Genomic DNA, 23,703 nt, shown 5'->3' on the forward strand with positions numbered 1-23,703 from the left:
CTTATAGAGTAGCTGGCTCTACTAGGTGGTACTTGTGGCAGAGCGGGATGGACAAGATCCATAGACATTTAGCGAACCTCTGAACTGCCAACAGATTTGTTGTGATGGGGATGTCCCAGTCAAAGTTATCACTTCTCTCCAATATTCCCGTAAACTGTGAATCTGTGGCATTTGAAGCCCCGTTCTCCTGACTGTTCATAGGCCATATTCAGTTTCACCTAGGTCTTTGAACCTGATGGAGTCCAGAAGGTCCCATTCCCTATACTAGAGCAGCTCTAACTCCAACTAAAATGGTATTCAGTTTATGGCCGGAGAGAATAAGAAATGCAAAATTTGTGATTTATAACAATCTCCAGGGGCTTGCCGGAGTGTTTGTTTATTTTATACCTTTCATGAATATATTCGTTCTGTACTTAAATTTAGGCGGTTCATACTGAATTGCAAACAGCAGAATTCATAGCTGCATATTAAGTCACAGATGTTCCCTGTGTCCACCCAGTTTAGTCACATCTGTCAACAGGTTTTTGTTTCAATGTGTTCTTGTGGAAACTATGACCCCTTGTGAGATTGGAAGGACAGAAAACATTATCTCCTTCCTTAATCTAACACCTAAAAAAGAAGACCGGTATTGTAAATGACTTATGGTAGTTTGTGGATGACATAATGCATTTGCATGTGAATTAAAAAGCTAATTTTTTGAGAATGCAGCAACAGATAGAAGATATTAAAGGTCTTTGAACTGTAAATCCATCAACACCTTTAATATCTTCTATCTGTTGCCGCATTCTCGAGAAATTAGCGTGCTCATATATATGAGGTTTCAGTGGTATAACATACTGATGGAGTTCCTTTAATGTAGTTTTATCCTTTGAGTTAGTGGCAAACATTTTCAAGATGATAAGGAAAATACAAAATCTCCAAACATAACAGAGATACGTTAAATTCCCTTAGACCAAGACATTACATTTGACAGATACTGGTACATGAAGCTGTAATAGAAGACTGATTATTATTATTTTGTGGGGAGATGGGGCTGGTGCAAAACCTCTTTAGGAAAACATCTCAGCTTTGAATAGACGTACAGAATAACCTGTAAATTACCTGGTAAAGTAATTCAGGAAATTACCAGTGAAGTGATTCAGGATTTCGGTATAACACAGGATTAGAAGGATTTTCTTTCACTGATACATCGCAGATATTTTCTCATTTGACTTCAATGAGTCTTGGAAATGAAGTGTGGGAATTGTGAAGCAGCCGGCAGATGATGGCTAGGTTGCCCGTGCACTGATTATGAGCACATTCATGGAGGACACAGTTATTTCTGGAACGTAACGTTCCGGCAAAGAAGAAATTAAAACATTCAGTGTGGAAAACAGATAATATCTAACAGAAAACATGGGCCATAGAACTCTTAAAGGGACAGATATACTGTATATTTTATAGCTTACACACAACCGTGTTCTTAAAGAGTGAGGAAGACCATTGCAACAATAAAAATTACATACCTAAACTAACAGAGACCCTTTCCAGCATACTTGCCAAAATTTTTATCTGACTGTCCGGGTAATAAATGCTTTTGATGTAATAATAACCATGCTGTTTTTGAGGCCATCATGTCTAGTCGTCATCCCTTATACTTCCCATTAACCGCTCAATCCCACAAGCCATAGACCGTTGGAACCCCATCTTATCCCCAAGAATTCTTGCGTTGCACACAGAGGACCTGTGGTTTCTGGAAGGCTTGAACTGGCCATACTCATTAGATGGCCATTAGATGACTGCTGGCCGAAGGATCGTTCAGCCGATAGTCATCTCGGCCGACTCTTCCAAACGCAAGAGTGCTCGTTGTGCCAAACGAGCTGTCTAGTGTTCTCTACGAGAAAGCCCCCCGAATGAAACGTCAGGGAGAACATTGCGATTGGCAGACCAAAATCAGATATGCCGAATTGTCATTATTCCTACCCATTCTTTGGCCTGCTCCTCCATACTCATTATACTGTCGATATCGATATCTAATGTGTATAGTCAGCTTTAGGCACCACCCAAGAGACTTGCAAGTTCTGGAGTCTGCGAAGTGTCCCCATTCTTCTGGGTACTCCCGAATATTTTTGTAGAGTGAGCAATTATGTCCTAAAATAATACATACGCCAGACCAGACCTCATAAATAAACACCCAAGCCAGTATAAAGCCTAGATATGGACTCCAGACAGACATACAGATACTTACCTATCTCTGTTCCTGCAGTTTTCACTTTAAATAATAATCTTGACGCCAGCCCTAGCATCAGGGTGCTGTTTGGGGCTGAAGAGAACTGCAGGAACGAGGGGATTGGAGTATCAATTATAGAACACATTGCATCTAGTAAATTTGTCCACTATTTTGGGACTCAGTCCCTTTTTTCTCAGTCTCCCTTTCTGAGAGAGTTAGTAAGTATTGAACGACTCGTTTGGGGAAGAGATGAGTGAATCAAATTAAGACGAATTCAAATTTGCTTTGAATTTATTGCAATTCATTTGGACAAATCCAACAAAATGGCTGGCTGGCAATTTGCTGGATTGTGCAGGGGTTGAATTTTTTTATTTTTTTTTTTAAATGTGTACTAAACTCTCTTGGCCATGGAACAGAATCCCAGTCTGACCCTTTAGTCTGCCATCTTTGGCGTCATGACGTGGGTCATGCCATGATGAGACGAGACGAGACAAAGTCGTACTGAAGACTGGACTGGAGTGAGGAGATGTGGTGGGACAGAAGAAGGTCTGGGGAAGATGGCTATACATTTTTCTTTACCTATATTTATTTTGTTCTGGGTCCTGGAGAAATAAGTCACATCTGATTTACATAAAATAAAGTTGATGGGAATTGAGTTTGAGGGTCGAATTCGAATGAATTTGTCGAATTTGGATTTGGAGATTCTCTCTTCACTAGTGGGGACATCACTATTACCACCGATATACAAGACCAACCTAGAATGGGCCCTATGTTCTTGCTAACCACCAGCTTGTTCGGCCCTCCGATGACCTCTGGTGGCTCAGGCATTGATTCTCCTGCTACATTTGACCACATGTCTGAAGAGCAGATCGTTCTCTCCCGGTCGGCTCTGTCGACATCTATACTTGATTATCTCTGCCTGGGAATGACTGGCTTAGACCAACATCTGGATAATTAATGATTGGGATTACCTTCATGACAAGTGATGGGCGTCTGCAGTCCAGGTTTTCCATCATGTATGGTAACGGAGATGTTGGGCTTATTGGGCTCCTCTGGTGATGGCCATGGGTTAGTCATGGATTGCTCATCACATGGAATCACATTGATCCTGAATTCATGTCTTACAGGTCAACTTGTTCTTTCTCCTGAACATTGTTCTCGTCCTCGTGACGAAGTTACGGGACACTCACCGCGCAGAGTCCAACATGTACATGAAAGCCGTAAGGGCTACGTTAATTCTGGTGCCGCTGCTAGGTATCCAGTTTGTCATCTTTCCATGGAGGCCGGAGAATCGACTGGCAGGAGAAATCTATGACTATATTATGCACATATTGATGCATTATCAGGTAACATTCAGATTTCAGTCGTTTCTCAATTATTCCGTAATTATTTCTGCACACAGTATTCAGTGTTAGATACCACCAAGCACCCATGCTGTACAAGAGACTGCCTACATCTACTGCACAGACTTGTTTTACTCCCGCCCATTATATAGCAGAAAATATAGTCAAATAACAGTTCAAGAAAATATACAATATAAAATACTTGTCAAGGAATGAAAACTAGAGAAAATAATTTTTGATATGATCAGATCATGTGACAATCTGTGGCCCCCCATATTCCAGGGGGTCATAGAGTTGTCTTGAAAATTTCTGGAAAATGCTGATTTAGGGTAACTCCCACTAGTTTGGACTCCTATCGGGTCTTGGATATTGGCATGCCAATAAAGGTTATATTGGAAATTGTTACTTTACCAACAAAGATGATGTCACCATATTACAAAGGAAGGCAAACAGTGAAAGAATTAACATTGTCATTGGTTCTCTCGTCTCAAACTGGAAATATCTTTTTACATGATTGAAGATTAATAAAAGGGGCTTGCTGTTTTTTTTTTTTTTTTGCAGAAACATCTCCATTGTAACCCATAGTTTGTACTACAAGCATTCATTTGAATTTGGCTTAGCTGCAATACCAGACACAACCTATGGTCCTCAGTGGCGCTCTTTTCATAAACCCATTTAAAGCGTTATTCACATCTTCATAGATGGAAATTGTCGGATAAAGCGCCTTTGCAATTTACTATTTATTAAAATTTGCACCTGTTCTTGTGATATTAACACTTTTCTATTATTTAGAGCTTGTTGCCTAGGAAACCGACCACCTCTGCTGTTTAGCTTGTAATCACTGTGCTAAAGTTGGCTGATGATTAGGAGGTAACAGCGCATTCCAGTGACCTTACCAAGCTTCAAAACCGTTCTTACAATCTCAATAAAAACGAGTTTGTAAGCATTGTGCATGTTCTGGTGTCTAGCAGCGGTGGTCGGTCTCGAAGGCAACAAGATGTAAACAAAAGAAAAGTGTTAATATCTCAAGAGTGGCTGAAAATTTTAACACGAAGTATATTGCAGACGTGCTTATATTTATAAGTTCTATCTGACAATATTCATTTATGGAGATGAAAATAACCCTTTAAATTTCCCTTTAAGCTAACCGATTCTCTTATTAATCCAATAATTCTGTCTCCTTGTATTGATGAGAGTAATAGATAGAGTTTTCTTATTTTTCAGGGATTACTTGTTGCTACAATCTTCTGTTTCTTTAATGGGGAGGTAAGAGCTCTTTATTTCTATATTTTAAACCTCGTTATGAAATGTTAAATATTATATTTAAAGATTAATTTATTTAAATTTGTTTAAAATTAAATTTATTTAAATTTATTTATTTAAATTTGCCATCATTTCTGGGGATGTTTATGCTCCGGTCCATCCACACCCTCTCGAGATCGCACCATCACCCTTCCCGGGATTGCCCCCACAATCCACCCACTTTTAGGTGGGTTTTACATAAACCGTGCTCATTTCAATCCAGGTGTCCCTGAAATCGGAGAGAATTGGCAACTAGGTCCATTAAATGTATAATTATTATGGTCATCCAATGTGAACATCTACCTAGGAATGCTCCTTTATGTCTCAGAGCTGATATGAAGTCGAGAAGTCAGAGCCCTGCTGAAAATGACGGCATAACCTGGTGATACGCCATCTTCGATATGGTTTAGCTCCTGCTAGTGGTGGCTGTAGGCTCAAAATTTCTCATTTATGCCAAGATTAGAAGTTAGCGCATATCCCTTTTCCCAGCGCTTGCTGATAAATTCCCTATAAAAAAAATAAAGTAATGTTGTGCAATGGAGAATATGTTGTGTGACCATTGCTACTGGGAGAATCGTATTGAATTTTGATAACTGTAAATCACTTTGGTTAAATTTTTGGATAATGTTTGCATCTTAGCGAGTACATTGTATCCGTGGAAAATGTCAGGCAGAGCAATTTGAGGAACAGGACGACCTCATCTCTGCCTAGCAAGAAAGGAGACGAAATCTAGATAAATCTCTCATCGTTCCGCTAAGTGACAGCTCCGGTATCCGGGCGGCACCAGGTGTTATCACAACAGTCAAATTGTGGCTTTTTAAGTTTGATTAAAAAAAACTGTTAAGTTGTTAAGCTACGTGTTGTGACTATTCCTTGTCCGTCTCGTGTTTGTCACTGTCCCCTCTGTTTGTACCATCTGCAGTGGTGAGGCTAGCACCCTTGCCGGCCAGTGCACTAGCCAGGGCAGTGTGAGGTGACAGCGAGGGATGAGGTTCCTGACGGCGATGGGGGGGGAGGACCTGCTTAGGGCGTTAGGGGAGTGCAGGGACAGGCTCAGGTTGGAGCAGGAGGTGTCCATACCTCATTCCCTATTTGTTAGTGCCTTTTCCTCTCCCCAATTCCATCCAGCTGAGTGTGTGTTGTGCTGTCCGCTGACCCCCCCCCCCCCCCATTGCGTCGTTACATTTCGTGACAATAATAATAAATAATAAACTATCTGGTAATAGAATTATAGAACACTGACTCTTCCAGTATATTACTATTTCTCCCTAGATTTATTCTGTATGTATAGCGCAGCTGTCACTTGAATACAACTCTTTATTTTATTTTTTTATCTACATTATTTTTCTAACTGATAATATGGAAATGGAAACATTTTACAGAAAAGTAATTGGCATTAAAAATCCAAAGAAAAATGTTTAAAAATATAAAACAATCTAATAGTTATAATTTAGTTTTCAGTTATTATATTTTATTTTTATAAAACATTGTAAACACATTCTAGAAATAGCTAAAATGAACTTGACCTAGCTTTTAGGCTTGACATGACCAGGTTCGTCAAGTTTTTTTTTTTAGGTAGGCCAATTATTTATTTCTCAGGTTTCTTGGAAAAGCGTGATTGAAAAAAAATATATATATGAATTTACTTTTTTTAAACTTTCCTGAAATTGCCATATTAGAAGCCCACAATTTATTTTCTTCTAATACCTGTATAAATAGTGCAGCAGGTTGTGTGTGCTCAATGGGGGCTGAAATAAAAGTGAAGCCAACAAGAAAAAGTAGTGCCGAGGAAGCTACCTACAGAGCGTATAGTGTGTGAATCGTGTTACTGCAGAGCTGTCATTAACTCACCATTTAATGATGAGATGACTCTGCGGACACTGTCCTAGTCTATACAGTAAAGCTGAAGAAAGCAAGTCAGCCTAGTGTGTCTGCTCCAATGGCCACAGTTAAAACTACAATATTTCAGAATTGAGTATATTCATGCAAAACGACAGACAGAATAGCCGGTGGCATGGGTGCACTGGTTTCGCAATGTAGTTCTGCCCATGTGTTTTCTGTTTAGAGTGTGCGGAGCAACAGCAGCAATGTGCTGTTCAGGTGACGGCAGACACTATATTATTGAGGGTGATCCATTATCATGGTCTGCAAAGGGTAGGAAATATAGATGATGCCTACTGGATGGGGTTGCGGTTCCTTACCTATCACGTTAGTCCAGGTGCTAGTAGAATCTAGGTTCCTTCAAGCTCTGAAATTACTTTTGGTTTCTTGAACCGGGATAAATACTGCCCTCTCTCTCTCTGGTAACACAATATTCCATATGAAAACTGTTCCATCTCGTTTGGTCTTCGCGTCAGTTTATGAGCCTCTTCCCATCTTGGCTGGACCTTGACAGCAATAAACCACTGATCGACTGTTGTAATCTGGCTGTTGCTTGTTCCTCCATTCGTTAACTAACCACTCCATCTTTTCACCAATGACAAACACTTAATTCTGGAGAAACCACAATCCCCATCCTGTGGTTAGCCTGCATGACCATATCCTTATTCTGCCATTTCCTTAAGTACTTTACCAGTGGAGTCACTCACCAATGCCGCCACTTTGCTACCACCATGTCCATACTGCATCTGTAGCAAAATTTGCCATACATGTTCGTTCAATGACCGTCAGTCCACAGTTTGAACTCGGCTCTTATGAGTAAAGACAAATATTGCATCATACAAGTAAACAAGGTGTCTTGGTGCAAGTGCAAAATGGATGAATAGAGAAGCCGACTAGCAGCTGTGAATGACAAAAAGAAAAAATAACATTTGTAGCGTTTGGCGTACAGAAAAATCTGTACGCCAAACGCGCGTCGGGGTTTTTGGTCTGCACCTTACAGGTAATGTGAATATGCCACTAATGCTATACATTCATTCAGGTTACCCACAGCTACAAATGTTATTTGTTCTTTTTGTCATTCACAGCTGCTAGTCGGCTTCTCTATTCATCCATTTTGCACTTGCACCAAGTCACCTTGTTTACTTGTATGATGGAATATTTGTCTTTACTATATACGTCACATACACTAATTATCAAATAGGTCTCTTGTCTCCACAGGTCATTGTGACCATTAAAAGAGGTTTCTTACCCTTTTGGATATAAATATTTATTTCATATATATACATATTTTTGACTCACAATTCCTTATTCATTATTGTAGTCATCTTAGATCTTGGTAACCCCTGGCACCTTTCCTTATTGGTGAGGCCAATTTCATTTGCACATTGTGTCCCCATGGTTTTATTACATCTTGTTGTTGTCTTTTAACTTTAGATATACATTTTTTAACTCTTAATTCCAATAAAGTGTTGAATTTTAAGGCTATAGCTTTTCTTCTCCTCCTGGCATAAGACTTGGGATAAGAATGATCCTATCCTAATCCTTTCACTCTTCCATCGTATACCATGATGGTGTCTGCTTTTGCAAAGCAAACCACTGGTCAATAAGGTCTTAAATTCTTGGAATTTCCATAGGGCCAAATTTCAAGGTTCACTTTTTGGTCAATTTAATCTTTCCTCCATTTGGCAAGACATATGTTGACTCCTGAGCCAAACCTTTAATAAGACCCTGGACGCAGCTCATTGACCACTACCCGGTCTCTCTCAATCACTGGAACCTCATCACTTTTCTACTCATTCGTCACCTCCATAAACCTCTCGGTCACACTTGCTCCTGCTACATTCTACAGTGCTCATTGAATTGTGTGTATCATCAAAAAATGACTTGGTAAAATCAAGTTTTTGTGTTACATGTATGTATTTTTAGAACACATTTTGGCAATGTTGTTTTTTTCATATCATTCATGATCTGTATTAAAAAACATAACAAAAATAGTAATCTTGCAATTTTTACATTGGCAACTGAGGTTATTTTAGATCCTGTTTATCCATAACTAGGCTGCGAGTGTAGGGTGCTTGAGACTCTGTTTCTATGGATGTCTCTATGTACCGGTACTCGCACCAAGTGATTTCATCAAATAGCTTTACTCAACTGCAGGAGGCACATATGAAGATTCCAGGAGAAGATTTATTTTCAAGCTGAATTCTTGTAGATATGCACAATTATAACAGATAAAAAGACTATTCTGAACCAGAGATGCAAAGACATGGCTGATATACACAGAATGAGGAAGAAGAAGGGAGGGATTAGTGACATCAGAGCTAAGGAGGCAGACAGGGAGAGAGGGAGGACACATTTATAAAAGGCAATTCAACAGCAACAATATAATACAATATTGTATGATTCCCAAGTCGTGGGACATGGCACTGTTGTTTCAGGGAAGAGTTTTCAGCAGTCTCATTATCATCACTGGCAGGATTACAATGGTTGATAACACCTCTATACACAGCTGGTAATACCGGATTTATCAATTCCAATAGTCAATGTCACAGCTTTTATTTTTAATCGAGATATGAAAAAAAAAGATCAAATATATTTTTTTTTAACCGGTGTGGGGGAAGCAGACAGGGGCCCCTGGCTCTTGCAATAGTCATGATACTTCTATCATCCCGGCAAGGCTTTCTTAAAGTCTGTTTTCTCTGAAATGCCACATCATTTTAGAGTAAAACATTTACGGCTGGAATAATGAAGCCAGACAACTCTGATTTGGGCGACATAAATCAGCTGTTAGGTTCCATTTAAAGAAAAATATAAAAGCAGCAAAACAAATTGCATCATTTGAGCTTCTTTCCGGCATTACAGCATTTCAGCATTGCAAAAGAAATTTTCTGAATTTCTTCCAGGATCAGACTGACTTCAATTACCTTCAAAAGAAAATAACTCGCCTGCCCGATTTTTTTTTTTTTTATTTCTGTGAAAAATTACAGAGTGCGTATCACGATTTATTTCTTCACCTTTGGTTGCACATTAATGACTTGAGGCATTTTACTGATATACGAAAATGTAATGTCGGAAAAAGCAGAAATTCTAAAACATTTTCTTCGTTTTTCTTCTAATCTGTTTTTTATTTACTGACTGTAGCCCGTTTTGTTTTCTTTTCCGTACATGATTATAGGGGCAGTCGTCGTCTTTCCTGAGCAAGATGGCTGCCCCTAAATCATGTACAGAAAAAACAATAAAACAGGTCAGATAACGAGACACAAATACAAGATACAGAGAAATAGGTGACTTGTAGAAGTAATAATGCAAATGTGCACTAAAAAAGTGTTACAAAGTCAGAACCACAGTAATAATTTGGATAGATGAGTAATACATAAATAAAACAAGAGTAGATCCAGCTCACCATAAGGGACATCATGGAGGTGTTCAGAGCCCGGAGAGGCCGCATCAAGGCGTGGAATAATCGTACAATGAAGATAATCCAGCTCAATGAGCCGTGAATAAGCTTTTATTCACACAATGCGCAAAACAGCAGATAAAATCAGCAGTACAGCTAAAAGAAATGTGACATCAACACATTTCAGGTGACACATCACATGACGAAGGGTGGGCTGCCACCCGAAACTCGTTGATGTCATTTCTTTTAGCTGTACTGCTGATCTTGTGTTCTGCTTTGCACGTTGTGTGAATAAAACTCATGGTTCGTTGAGCTGGATTGTCTTCATTTTACAATAAAATAAATAGTACCGCTATAGCGCGCACATAAATATTACCAATATTCCATGCACATAAATAGTAGGCAGTAGCACGCACATAAATAATACCGCTATATCACGCACATAAATAGTACCGCTACAGCACACACATAAATAGTAACACTATAGCACACACATAAATAGTAACACTATAGCACACACATAAATAGTATAATTATGCCATGTACATAAATAGTACGCAATAGCATGCACATAAATAGTACCAATATGCCATGCACATAAATAGTACGCAATAGCACGCACATAAATAGTACCAATATGTCATGCACATAACAGTATGCAATAGCACGCACATAAATAGTACCAATATGTCATGCACATAATATTACGCAATAGCATGCACATGAATAGTACCAATATGCCATGCACATAAATAGTACGCAATAGCATGCACATGAATAGTACCAATATGCCATGCACATAAATAGTACGCAATAGCATGCACATGAATAGTACCAATATGCCATGCACATAAATAGTACGCAATAGCATGCACATGAATAGTACCAATATGCCATGCACATAAATAGTACTCCTAGAGCATCACTGCTATGCCACACATAATTAGTACCACAATAACTCTGTGCTACACTAGTATTAGTAGGTAGTACCACTATAGTACATAAATAAATGGTGCTGTTATAGCACACACATAAATATTACCACTGTGCCATATACATAAATAGCACTACTGTGGAACACATATAAATAGTATTACTATTGATCACATAGATCGTACTTCTATAGTACTCGCATAAATATTACCCCTATGCCACATGCATAAATAGTACTGCAGTGCCCCAGAGTCCTGGTCGTTGCAGTACTGTCGCTCCGCCGCTAAGGGGAGTGATGGTACGTCTGATGGCACTGCAGGAGTTCACCTGACCAGGTATCACAGGCACCAATACACTTCATAGTCCGGCCTCCAGGGGGAGCTAAGGGCGCTATGTATTAGGCCACTCCTCACATACTGGTAAAACTGGGGGTCAGGCAGGAAGTTAGGGAGAAGCTGACTGGGTTGGAACCAGGCAACATCCTGTGGCAGAGGGTGTTGCAGGGGAAGATTCAGGGGGGTCCCTGTCAGGGGTGGGATCCTGACAGAGGCCTAGCGAACAGAGAGAACGTTACGGGACCGCGCCTGCACTACATCGCGGCGGTATCTCAAGAAAGGACAAGAAGCGAGGTTTATTGTGGAGAGTGAGAAACAAGATCACAGCAAAAAGGAGAAACACCAGTAGGAGTCGTGCTCCGAGATCGGCAACATCCTATTGAGGCGCGTAGCCGGGGGCCGGAACGCCGAGGAAGTATTGGGCTCCAAGCATTACTTCAAACCAACGGCAGGACAGTCAGTTATAGGTTGGCTGTCTCACCTAAATCACCTAAGAAGACATAGGGGGCAACTGTGGGAGAGGGGTGTCACTAGGGTCCCGGAAGAACTCCAGGCCTACCCGTCATACGGGTGCGTCCTAGCCATATCATCTGGGGGACAGAGAAGAACATCAGAACAGATATAAGTTGTGGGAAAGAACATCAGAAACAGACACAACAGTTGTGGGGACTATCCCGTAAGCACAGCAGGGAAGTACTACAACACACAGGCGCTAGAAGGTAGGCACAGATTCCCACCTGCAAAGGGAACTCTGGAGGTGCCATCGGACCGGCCGGTCTCAGGCAGCCCTGTTAACAGTACTCTGGATTGAGGATCCTGAAGCCTTCAGTAAAGAGGTAAAGAGACTGCAACCCTGTGTCCTCGTTATTCATCGCACCTTGCACCACGCACCATCATCACACCTTTCATTGGACGCCCCTTAGCAGGGTCACGGACCGGGTCTAGCCACCGTGACAACCCCAGAACTGAGACAGAGCGGCCCGGTACCGAGTGCCCCGCGGCCCTGCGTCTGGGGGCGCTCCAGTACCACTGTGGAACACATATAAATAGACTTGCTATAGTACACATAAATGGTATCGCAATAGCACACACATAAATAGTACCACTATGCCACACACATAGATGGTATCAGTATAGCACGGACATAAATAGTACTGCAAAATCTAACACAAATAGTACCGCTATGCCACACACAAATATATTGATTAGATAGTGTCAAAAACTTGTGTAATGTCCCTAAGGCGCTCTACACTTAATGTAATGTAATTAGTAGTGACAGGCTTATTGATGCTTAATACATCTTTAGTACCGCTATAACACGTACTCATAGTGCCGCCCTACTGCACATATATTGTACATATCACAGCTAGTCCACCCACATTTACAATATTGATTTAGAAAACATACACATTCTGCAGAAATACTGTATGTACACAATTTTAATCTGGTTTTCGGATTGGCCGATGAGCTCATTGAATTGTTGTCCTGAAAAAAAAAAAATTAACATTGATAAGAGTATTTCCATCTCATTGATGACATGCACATAGTCACCAGTCAAGATTTGGCTCTGAGAGCTCTGAAAATAGCGAAGCATCAAGGGTGATTGAATTTCCCAAAATTTGATATTGCAAACTCCTTGCAGATGTCATCTTTGGTGGGTTTTGAACCCAGAACCCCATGCTGCAAAGCAACAGTGCTAACCACTGAGCCACCATACAGTGCTAACCACTGAGCCACCATACAGGGCTAACCACTGAGCCACCATACAGTGCTAACCACTGAGCCACCATACAGTGCTAACCACTGAGCCACCATACAGGGCTAACCACTGAGCCACCATACAGTGTTAACCACTGAGCCATGAAAATTTTAAAATTGAATTTATTCAGTGCAAATCGATTGCGTATTATTATGGTCAGAGGTCTCTCCAGACACCAGAACATTATAAGCATAGGTAAAACACAAATAAAAAATGCTACTCACCTGGCCCTCACCTGTTCTGGTCGCCTCCTTGTTTCTCGCCCCTAGTTCCTAACATCTTCTTCACGGACCAGCATGCCAAAAATTGGATTCAGGCAAAATTTGTTGTTTTTTTTTTGTAAAATTGGAATGACGTTGATTTCTTTGAAGCTGGTTTGCTCAGATCTACTTGTAGTGAACACTCGGCCACCTCACCCCTCACAATATGGACCCTTTTTTAAAACAGGCGTGGCACATTTTTGGCATATCCTATGAGTATGTGATACATTTCTGACATAAGAATATAGAGGGTAATTCTTGTAAAGTGTATTTAGAAAAAAAAGGAATTAAAAAGCAATATCCTTAGATTAGTTAGAGCTACATTCATTTTTTTTGTGTAAGAATGCAAACAAACCCTCTAATAAAGTTATTTTCAAAGTTTTATGAATTTCCATGCTGGACAAAATGATAAAAAAAAAATACAAGATAAGTTATTCAATAAATAATAAATTTTGAGCTGCCAGTAGCCACCACTAGAGGGAGCATGGGAGCTTACTGTATACATGTTGAACTACGCTCCACGCCCTCTAGTGGTGGCTTCAGACAGAATTTTATAGTTTTGCTCTATGGCTTCACAGGGAATCGGAAGCTTTGCAAAAGAAAAATAAAGCTAAAGATATATTATGATGTGAATCTGCACAGAATATTCTACCTCATTAACTATATGCGCATATCCTTCTTTTTTATTGGCTCCTAGGTACAAGGTGCACTAAAGAGACAATGGATGCAATACAAAACTCAGTGGGGTCAGAGAAGAAGAGAACATTGTTCTATGCGTTCGACTTCCTACACGGCCACATCCATAACTGAAGTCCCAATTTATCTATACCCCCATGAGTCCAACAGTGAACACTTAAATGGGAGGTATGGAGACGACTCGGAGATTACAGCGCTCAACTCCGGAGATACATACGCCTGATTCTCCAACAAACGTAGGAAGTTTTGAAACCATTAGCTCAAGTCCTCGATGGAAATAAAGCCTTTGATGGAAGAGTTGACAGGAAGACTCATTGTAGCCACCTGCCGTAGGTAGTGACCTCTGAAGCTCACCTGGTCCTGGACTTGAGTCCCATTTTACGGGGACTGATGGAGACGACCAGTTTTTGTCTGACGTGCTTCTGCCAATTCAGGGAATGTGAAACTTGTATCACGCGGACAGATTCATGTTGAGATATCGTAAAGGGCAAGGTCTTCTGAAGCCAAATGGAAAAACCTTGAACATCTTTGTCCTTCTGATAAGATTTCCTTATTTCATCATTGTATAAAACCTTAGATTTAGATCTGGGCTTACCTATGAAATGCGTTTCATCAGTAGTTGGGGATTTTAGACTAGATACAAAATTAGATCTGCTCATACAGTTCTTTTTTTCACAAGAGCACAATTTTGATGAACTTTGACGTTGGTGCTAGGTGGCACCTGGTGACCATTAAGCTTTCTGATCTGGAAATGGTGGCTTGGCTTAATATGACTTCCTACTGTAGGATGAGTGTCGTAGGTTCCCATAGCCTTCCATAAATAATGTCATATGTGGTCCACGATATCAAGACGAAGGTAAAAATAGCATATACCTGAATGGCCACTAATCTTCATCATTAGAGACCTCCATTTCATCTAATATAGACCTTCAAAATTGTGTTATTCGAGCAAAATGGATATTCGCGACTTGGTAATGGTGGTACATTGCTAGGATATGCCATCACTTTTGACATACTTGTCAAATTTTTCACTTACTTGCCTCATTTTTGACATACTTGTCAACTTTTTGAGCTGTGCCCCATTTACAATGCCCCACCACCCTCTGCCGATTTCCATGTCCCGTTCTCCCGTTTACTGGCACCTGAAAAGTGTGTCTAATGGCGGAGTATCTTGGCGCCAATGGAAAGCGCAGCTTTCTAGGCTATTTTTGTAGAGACCAGGAATTATATTTCTAAACTGTTGTGCCAAAACATCTCGTAAAAGGTTTTCGGTCTACCATCGTGATGTTGGGGCTTACAGAGGACCAGTATACCAACACCAAACCGCGAAGCACCAAATGACCTGTTCCTTATTAAGAAATTGGAGTTTGGGGAATTCAATAAAGTGAATCATTGCTGCTGATAATTCATTAATTCATAGGATTGGTGGGTTCCCAGAAATCGGATCCCCACCAGTTATTTAGTGATGGGTTATCCTAGCGATATGGCGTCGCTAGAGTTGAGCAAAGAGGTTAGCGCTGTCCTTGTCCAGTGTCCAGTCTGGTCATCATCGGAAGCCAAACCAGGGCAATCTTTTATGGCCAACATTCATGGGTCGCCATCGTGTTCCCCAGAATATCTTCTATTAGAGAAGTTTATAGAGTTTCATATGTCACCTATTTCCTTATCACGTCTTTTATTCCTGATGGCAGACCTCCATCACATAATTACCAGAAGTGATGAGCGAATGTGCTGGGATAAGGTGTTATCAGAGCATGCTCGATGCTAAATGACCGTCTTCGGCGTGCTCGAAAAATATGTTTGAGTCCTCGCTAACAAGTAGGCAATCCCTGCATGTGTTGCGGAAGTCGAACAGCCGCGGGGACTCGGACATATTTTTCGAGCATTTCGAATTAACTCGGTTAACACCCAAACATGGCGGGTAACACCTTATCCCAGCACATTCACTCATCACTAATTACCAGCAATCAGCTTTGTAAGTTGCTCACCGGACAGTCATTTATCCTCACAAATCACTATTTCCAGATTCTTCAGCGTTTTGGGATCATTGGATGTCACCAAAAACATTTGATTTTTTTATGTTCATATGACGTCTCGTTATTATTTTACCTATTCGCAGAGGGTTTATCTTCCAAAGATACTTTATCAATGAGTTAAAGGGGACCCATCACCTTCTATAAAACTGTATTTTATTTTTTTTGGGTGGGAAATTTCCGCTGTCCTCCTGAATCCGGCGTTGTTTTTCCTTTGTTCCTGCACCTGTTTCCTCTATGTAACTTTAGTCTTTTTTTAGCCAAGTCCTCTACTCTTCTCTGTGGACTTCTTCTTGAAGACTGTCACAAACCAGCGTTCCGCTGCCTCCAGTCATCAGGACAGTCATGCAATCGACTGAGGATTGATGACTGCTTTTACTACAGACAGGTTATTGCATGCTTTCTGGTGACTATATGGTAATGGAGAGACACAGGAACAAAGAATGATCAATGCCAGATTCAGGAGAACAGTGGCTAGGAGAAGAAATTACATTTTTATGGCAAGGGACCGGTCTTCTGTGAGAGGCAGACATAACAACTGTGGGTTCTCACTACACAGTTATACCTGCAGCAACCACTAGAGGGAGCTCACAACTGTATAAATCTATGAAGAGTGAGCTCCCCCTAGTGGAGACCGAGTGCAGCCATAATTTTATCATGTAATTCTTAGCCTAGGAGAATGGAAGAAGGGAAGTAAAGATCAAGGTATATTAAATGTGGAGTATATAAATTATTGTTTATTACTTAATTTCTGTATGTTAGCCTTAATTTTTTACTTTATCTGTGAAACAGTCCTGGCTCTTGTTCACAATGTAAACCAAAATGATCTGACGCTATATTTTACATGCTGTTTCTAGAGAAATGTGTGAGGAGCAGGAAGCCTACGAGTGTCTTATAGAGTAATGATGCTAATGAATGGGTGACGGTATGAAGATGTGGGTGACAACTCCTTTATGATAAGAGTCAAAGGGGGAGATATTTTCAAGACTGGTATTTTCCTCTATTTCTAGAAGTTTTCTATCAGTTGAAGTGATACACGGCAGCTTTACAAAGAGACTTAAGTTATTTTGTAGCGACGAGTATATAAGGATGGGGGGGGATTATTTTTATGAATTCTATTCTAAATGTTGTTATAAAGAGGAAAGGATCGTTCATAGTGTACTCTGCAAATAATCTATACAGACGATATATCTCTATATAATATACAACGATTTGTAGATTCCATCATATTAAATTGAACGTTTGATCCGCACTTATTTTTGTAACATAATGGTTTGGTTTGTATCATATAAATCCATCATCTGTGACCTCACTAAATGTATAAGGGCTAAATATTATTAGGGATTTATTAATTAAATTGCAATATCAGCAGAACTGGGTCACAGGTGATCACTATTTACCGTTTATATAAAGTTTAATCACTTTGTCTATACATTGCTTGTACTGATCCTCAGTTGCATCCTGTATTATACTTCTGAGCTGTAATCAGTGTTCTAGTAGTGAATTCACTTTGTCCTTGACAATGCTTATTCTGTACTAATCCTGAGTTACCGCCTGTATTATACCCCAGAGCTGCGCTCACTATTCTGCTGGTGCAGTCACTGTGTACATACATTACATTACTGATCCTGAGTTACATCCTGTATTATACCCCAGAGCTGCACTCACTATTCTGCTGGTGCAGTCACTGTGTACATACATTACATTACTGATCCTGAGTTACATCCTGTATTATACCCCAGAGCTGCACTCACTATTCTGCTGGTGCAATCACTGTGTACATACATTACATTACTGATCCTGGGTTACATCCTGTATTTTACCCCAGAGCTGCACTCACTATTCTGCTGGTGCAATCACTGTGTACATACATTACATTACTGATCCTGAGTTACATCCTGTATTATACCCCAGAGCTGCACTCACTATTCTGCTGGTGCAGTCACTGTGTACATACATTACATTACTGATCCTGAGTTACATCCTGTATTTTACCCCAGAGCTGCACTCACTATTCTGCTGGTGCAATCACTGTGTACATACATTACATTACTGATCCTGAGTTACATCCTGTATTATACCCCAGAGCTGCACTCACTATTCTGCTGGTGCAGCCACTGTGTACATACATTACATTACTGATCCTGTACTGATCCTGAGTTACATCCTGTATTTTACCCCAGAGCTGCACTCACTATTCTGTTGGTGCAGTCACTGTGTACATACATTACATTACTGATCCTGAGTTACATCCTGTATTATGCTCCAGAGCTGCACTCACTATTCTGCTGGTGCAATCACTGTGTACATACATTACATTACTGATCCTGAGTTACATCCTGTATTATACCCCAGAGCTGCACTCACTATTCTGCTGGTGCAGTCACTGTGTACATACATTACATTACTGATCCTGAGTTACATCCTGTATTATGCTCCAGAGCTGCACTCACTATTCTGCTGGTGCAGTCACTGTGTACATACATTACATTACTGACCCTGAGTTACATCCTGTATTATACTCCAGAGCTGCACTCACTATTCTGCTGGTGCAGTCACTGTGTACATACATTACATTACTGATCCTGAGTTACATCCTGTATTATGCTCCAGAGCTGCACTCACTATTCTGCTGGTGCAATCACTGTGTACATACATTACATTACTGATCCTGAGTTACATCCTGTATTATACCCCAGAGCTGCACTCACTATTCTGCTGGTGCAGTCACTATGTACATACGTTACATTACTGATCCTGAGTTACATCCTGTATTATACTCCAGAGCTGCACTCGCTATTCTGCTGGTGCAGTCACTGTGTACATACGTTACATTACTGATCCTGAGTTACCTCCTGTATTATACCCCAGAGCTGCACTCATTATTCTGCTGGTGCAGTCACTGTGTACATACATTACTGATCCTGAGTTACATCCTGTATTATACCCCAGAGCTGCACTCATTATTCTGCTGGTGCAGTCACTGTGTACATACATTACTGATCCTGAGTTACATCCTGTATTATACCCCAGAGCTGCACTCACTATTCTGCTGGTGCAGTCACTGTGAACATGCATTACATTACTGATCCCGAGTTACATCCTGTATTATACCCCAGAGCTGCACTCACTATTCTGCTGGTTCAGTCACTGTGTACATACATTACATTACTGATCCTGAGTTACATCCTGTATTATACCCCAGAGCTGCACTCACTATTCTGCTGGTGCAGTCACTGTGTACATACATTACATTACTGATCCTGCGTTACATCCTGTATTATACCCCAGAGCTGCACTCACTATTCTGCTGGTGAAGTCACTGTGTACATACATTACATTACTGATCCTGAGTTACATCCTGTATTATACCCCAGAGATGCACTCACTATTCTGCTGGTGCAGTCACTGTGTACATACATTACATTACTGATCCTGAGCTACATCCTGTATTATACTCCAGAGCTGCACTCACTATTCTGCTGGGGCAGTCACTGTGTACATACATTACATTACTGATCCTGAGTTACATCCTGTATTATACTCCAGAGCTGCACTCACTATTCTGCTGGTGCAGTCACTGTGTACATACATTACATTACTGATCCTGAGTTACACCCTGTATTATACTCCAGAGCTGCACTCACTATTCTGCTGGTGCAGTCACTGTCTACATACATTACATTACTGATCCTGAGTTACCTCCTGTATTATACTCCAGAGCTGCACTCACTATTCTGCTGGTGCAGTCACTGTGTACATTCATTACATTACTGATCCTGAGTTACATCCTGTATTATACCCCAGAGCTGCACTCACTGTTCTGTTGGTGCAGTCACTGTGTACAATTACTGTTGGGAAACATTGAGATCATATTGTGATCATCTTAAAATGCCAAAATATGTGAGCCACGTTGGCAGGTAACTGCTATGAAGCCTGAGCCCAAGGAGCAGCAAGTGCAGCAGAAGCTTTAATCCTTCGTGAAAGGCACCGTTACATTGTATGAAATGTTACCGATTTTCTAAATCTCTCTGTTAATTGAAGAACACTCCATCCGTCGTCATTGATTGCAGACATTAGGACATGAATAATGCAAAAGTCAAAATCATCGGAAAAGATGAAAACTTTACTTTTTTATCTAGTAGAGACTAATGAAGTGTTTATGGTCTGAAGAATCACCGGCTGTATTTTCTATTAAAGGATCCGGCTGATTATTCCGGCTGATTCCTGACTACTGTTCATGTGATGATTGGATAACACATTGCACCACTAAGGGTTAAATATTTTGTAGAAACCTAGAAAATTGTGAAAATGTAAAAAGTTGCAGTTGTCAAGTTACTTTGTTACAGCAAAAAAGGGAAAAAAAAAAAGCTCCGAGTATTATCTCAAATAGCTTCCAAATATAGCGGCATCCAAACTGGCTAGAAACCAGAAAGGAAAAACTGAAAGATGAAATTTATCGTATATATATTAGGAGGTAGTATAGTAGTTGTATTCTTGTACATAGGGGCAGTATTATAGTAGTTATAGTCTTGTACATAGGGGCAGTATTATAGTAGTTATAGTCTTGTACATAGGAGCAGTATTATAGTAGTTATATTCTTGTACATAGGGGCAGTATTATAGTAGTTATATTCTTGTACATAGGAGCAGTATTATAGTAGTTATAGTCTTGTACATAGGGGCAGTATTATAGTAGTTATAGTCTTGTACATAGGAGCAGTATTATAGTAGTTATATTCTTGTACATAGGGGCAGTATTATAGTAGTTATATTCTTGTACATAGGGGCAGTATTATAGTAGTTATATTCTTGTACATATGGGCAGTATTATAGTAGTTATATTCTTATACATAGGGAGCAGTATTATAGTAGTTATATTCTTGTACATAGGAGCAGTATTATAGTAGTTATATTCTTGTACATAGAGGCAGTATTATAGTAGTTATATTCTTGTACATAGGAGCAGTATTATAGTAGTTATATTCTTGTACATAGGGGCAATATTATAGTAGTTATATTCTTGTACATAGGAGCAGTATTATAGTAGTTATATTCTTGTACATAGGGGCAGTATTATAGTAGTTATATTCTTGTACATATGAGCAGTATTATAGTAGTTATATTCTTGTACATATGAGCAGTATTATAGTAGTTATATTCTTGCACATAGGAGCAGTATTATAGTACTTATATTCTTGTATATAAGAGCAGTATTATAGTAGTTATATCCTTGTACATAGGAGCAGTATTATAGTAGTTATATTCTTGTACATAGGAGCAGTATTATAGTAGTTATATTCTTGTACATAGGAGCAGTATTATAGTAGTTATATTCTTGTACATAGGAGCAGTATTATAGTAGTTATATTCTTGTACATAGGAGCAGTATTATAGTAGTTATATTCTTGTACATAGGGGCAGTATTATAGTAGTTATATTCTTGTACATATGAGCAGTATTATAGTAGTTATATTCTTGTACATATGAGCAGTATTATAGTAGTTATATTCTTGCACATAGGAGCAGTATTATAGTACTTATATTCTTGTATATAAGAGCAGTATTATAGTAGTTATATCCTTGTACATAGGAGCAGTATTATAGTAGTTATATCCTTGTACATAGGAGCAGTATTATATTAGTTGTATTCTTGTACATAGGAGCAGTATTATAGTAGTTATATTCTTGTACATAGGAGCAGTATTATAGTAGTTATATTCTTGTACATAGGAGCAGTATTATAGTAGTTATATTCTTGTACATAGGGGCAGTATTATAGTAGTTATATTCTTGTACATATGAGCAGTATTATAGTAGTTATATTCTTGTACATATGAGCAGTATTATAGTAGTTATATTCTTGCACATAGGAGCAGTATTATAGTACTTATATTCTTGTATATAAGAGCAGTATTATAGTAGTTATATCCTTGTACATAGGAGCAGTATTATAGTAGTTATATCCTTGTACATAGGAGCAGTATTATATTAGTTGTATTCTTGTATATAGGAGCAATATTATAGCAGTTATATTCTTGTACATAGAGGGCAGTATTATAGTAGTTATATTCTTGTACATAGGGGGCAGTATTATATTAGCTGTATTCTTGTATATAGGAGCAGTATTATAGTAGTTATATTCTTGTACATAGGGAGCAGTATTATAGTAGTTATATTCTTGTACTTAGGGGCAGTATTATAGTAGTTATATTCTGGTACATAAGAGCAGTATTATAATAATTATATTTTTGTACATATGAGCAGTATTATAGTAATTTTATTCTTGTACATAGGGGCAGTATTATAGTAGTTAAATTCTTGTACATAGGGGGCAGTATTATAGTCGTTATATTGTTTTACATGGGAGCAGTACTATAGTACTTATATTCTTGTACATAGGGGGCAGTATTATACTAGTTATGTTCTTGTACATAAGGGCAGTATCATAGTAGTTATATTCTTGTACATAAGGGCAGTATTATAGTAGATATATTCTGGTACATAAGAGCAGTATTATAGTAGTTATATTTGTGTACATAGGGGCAGTATTGTAGTAGTTATATTCTTGTACATAGGGGCAGTATTATAGTAGTTATATTCTGGTACATAAGAGCAGTATTATAGTAGTTATATTCTTGTACATAGGAGCAGTATTATACTAGTTATATTCTTGTACATAAGGGCAGTATCATAGTAGCTATATTCTTGTATATAAGGGCAGTATCATAGTAGTTATATTTGTGTACATAGGGGCAGTATTGTAGTAGTTATATTCTTGTACATAGAGTCAGTATTATAGTAGTTATGTTCTAGTACACAGGGGCAGTATTATACTAGTTATATTCCTGTACAAAGGGGCAGTTTTATAGTAGTTATATTGTATTACACTGGGGCAGTATTATAGTAGTTATATTCCTCTACATAAGGGCAGTATTATAGTAGTTATATTCTTGTACATAGGGGCAGTATTATAGTAGCTATATTCTAATACACAGGGGCAGTATTATAGTAGTTATATTCTTGTACATAGGGGCAGTATTATAGTAGTTATATTCTTGTACATAGGAGCAGTATTATAGTAGCTATATTCTTGTACATAGGGGCAGTATTATAGTAGTTATATTCTTGTACATAGGGGGCAGTATTATAGTAGTTATATTCTTGTACATAGGAGTAGTATTATAGTAGCTATATTCTTGTACATAGGGGCAATATTATAGTAGTTATATTCTTGTACATAGGAGCAGTATTATAGTAGTTATATTCTTGCACATAGGGAGCAGTATTATAGTAGTAATATTCTTGTATATAGGAGCATTATTATAGTAGTTATATTCTTGTACATAGGGGCAGTATTATAGTAGTTATATTCTTGTACATAGGGGCAGTATTATAGTAGTTATATTCTTGTACATAGGGGCAGTATTATAGTAGTTATATTCTTGTACATAGGGGCAGTATTATAGTAGTTATATTCTTGTACATAGGGGGCAGTATTATAGTAGTTATATTCTTGTACATAGGAGCAGTATTATAGTAGTTATATTCTTGT

At 39.1% G+C, this 23,703-nt stretch overlaps 1 protein-coding gene across 1 annotated transcript in view; it reads left to right on the forward strand.

The window, feature by feature from the left end:
- The window catches only part of CALCR (calcitonin receptor), a 316,710-nt gene extending 299,310 nt beyond the window's left edge, over positions 1-17,400 (forward strand). Inside the window, exons 11-13 of the mRNA XM_077268171.1 lie at positions 3,337-3,555; positions 4,777-4,818; positions 14,117-17,400. Coding sequence (XP_077124286.1) covers positions 3,337-3,555; positions 4,777-4,818; positions 14,117-14,338 — 483 coding nt within the window. The 3' untranslated portion in view covers positions 14,339-17,400. The remainder of the gene's footprint in view (positions 1-3,336; positions 3,556-4,776; positions 4,819-14,116) is intronic.
- The last annotated feature ends 6,303 nt before the right edge of the window (positions 17,401-23,703 follow it).

The sequence above is a fragment of the Ranitomeya variabilis genome, chromosome 6 (genome assembly GCF_051348905.1).
Source record: "Ranitomeya variabilis isolate aRanVar5 chromosome 6, aRanVar5.hap1, whole genome shotgun sequence".
Classification (NCBI taxonomy): Eukaryota; Metazoa; Chordata; class Amphibia; order Anura; family Dendrobatidae; genus Ranitomeya; species Ranitomeya variabilis.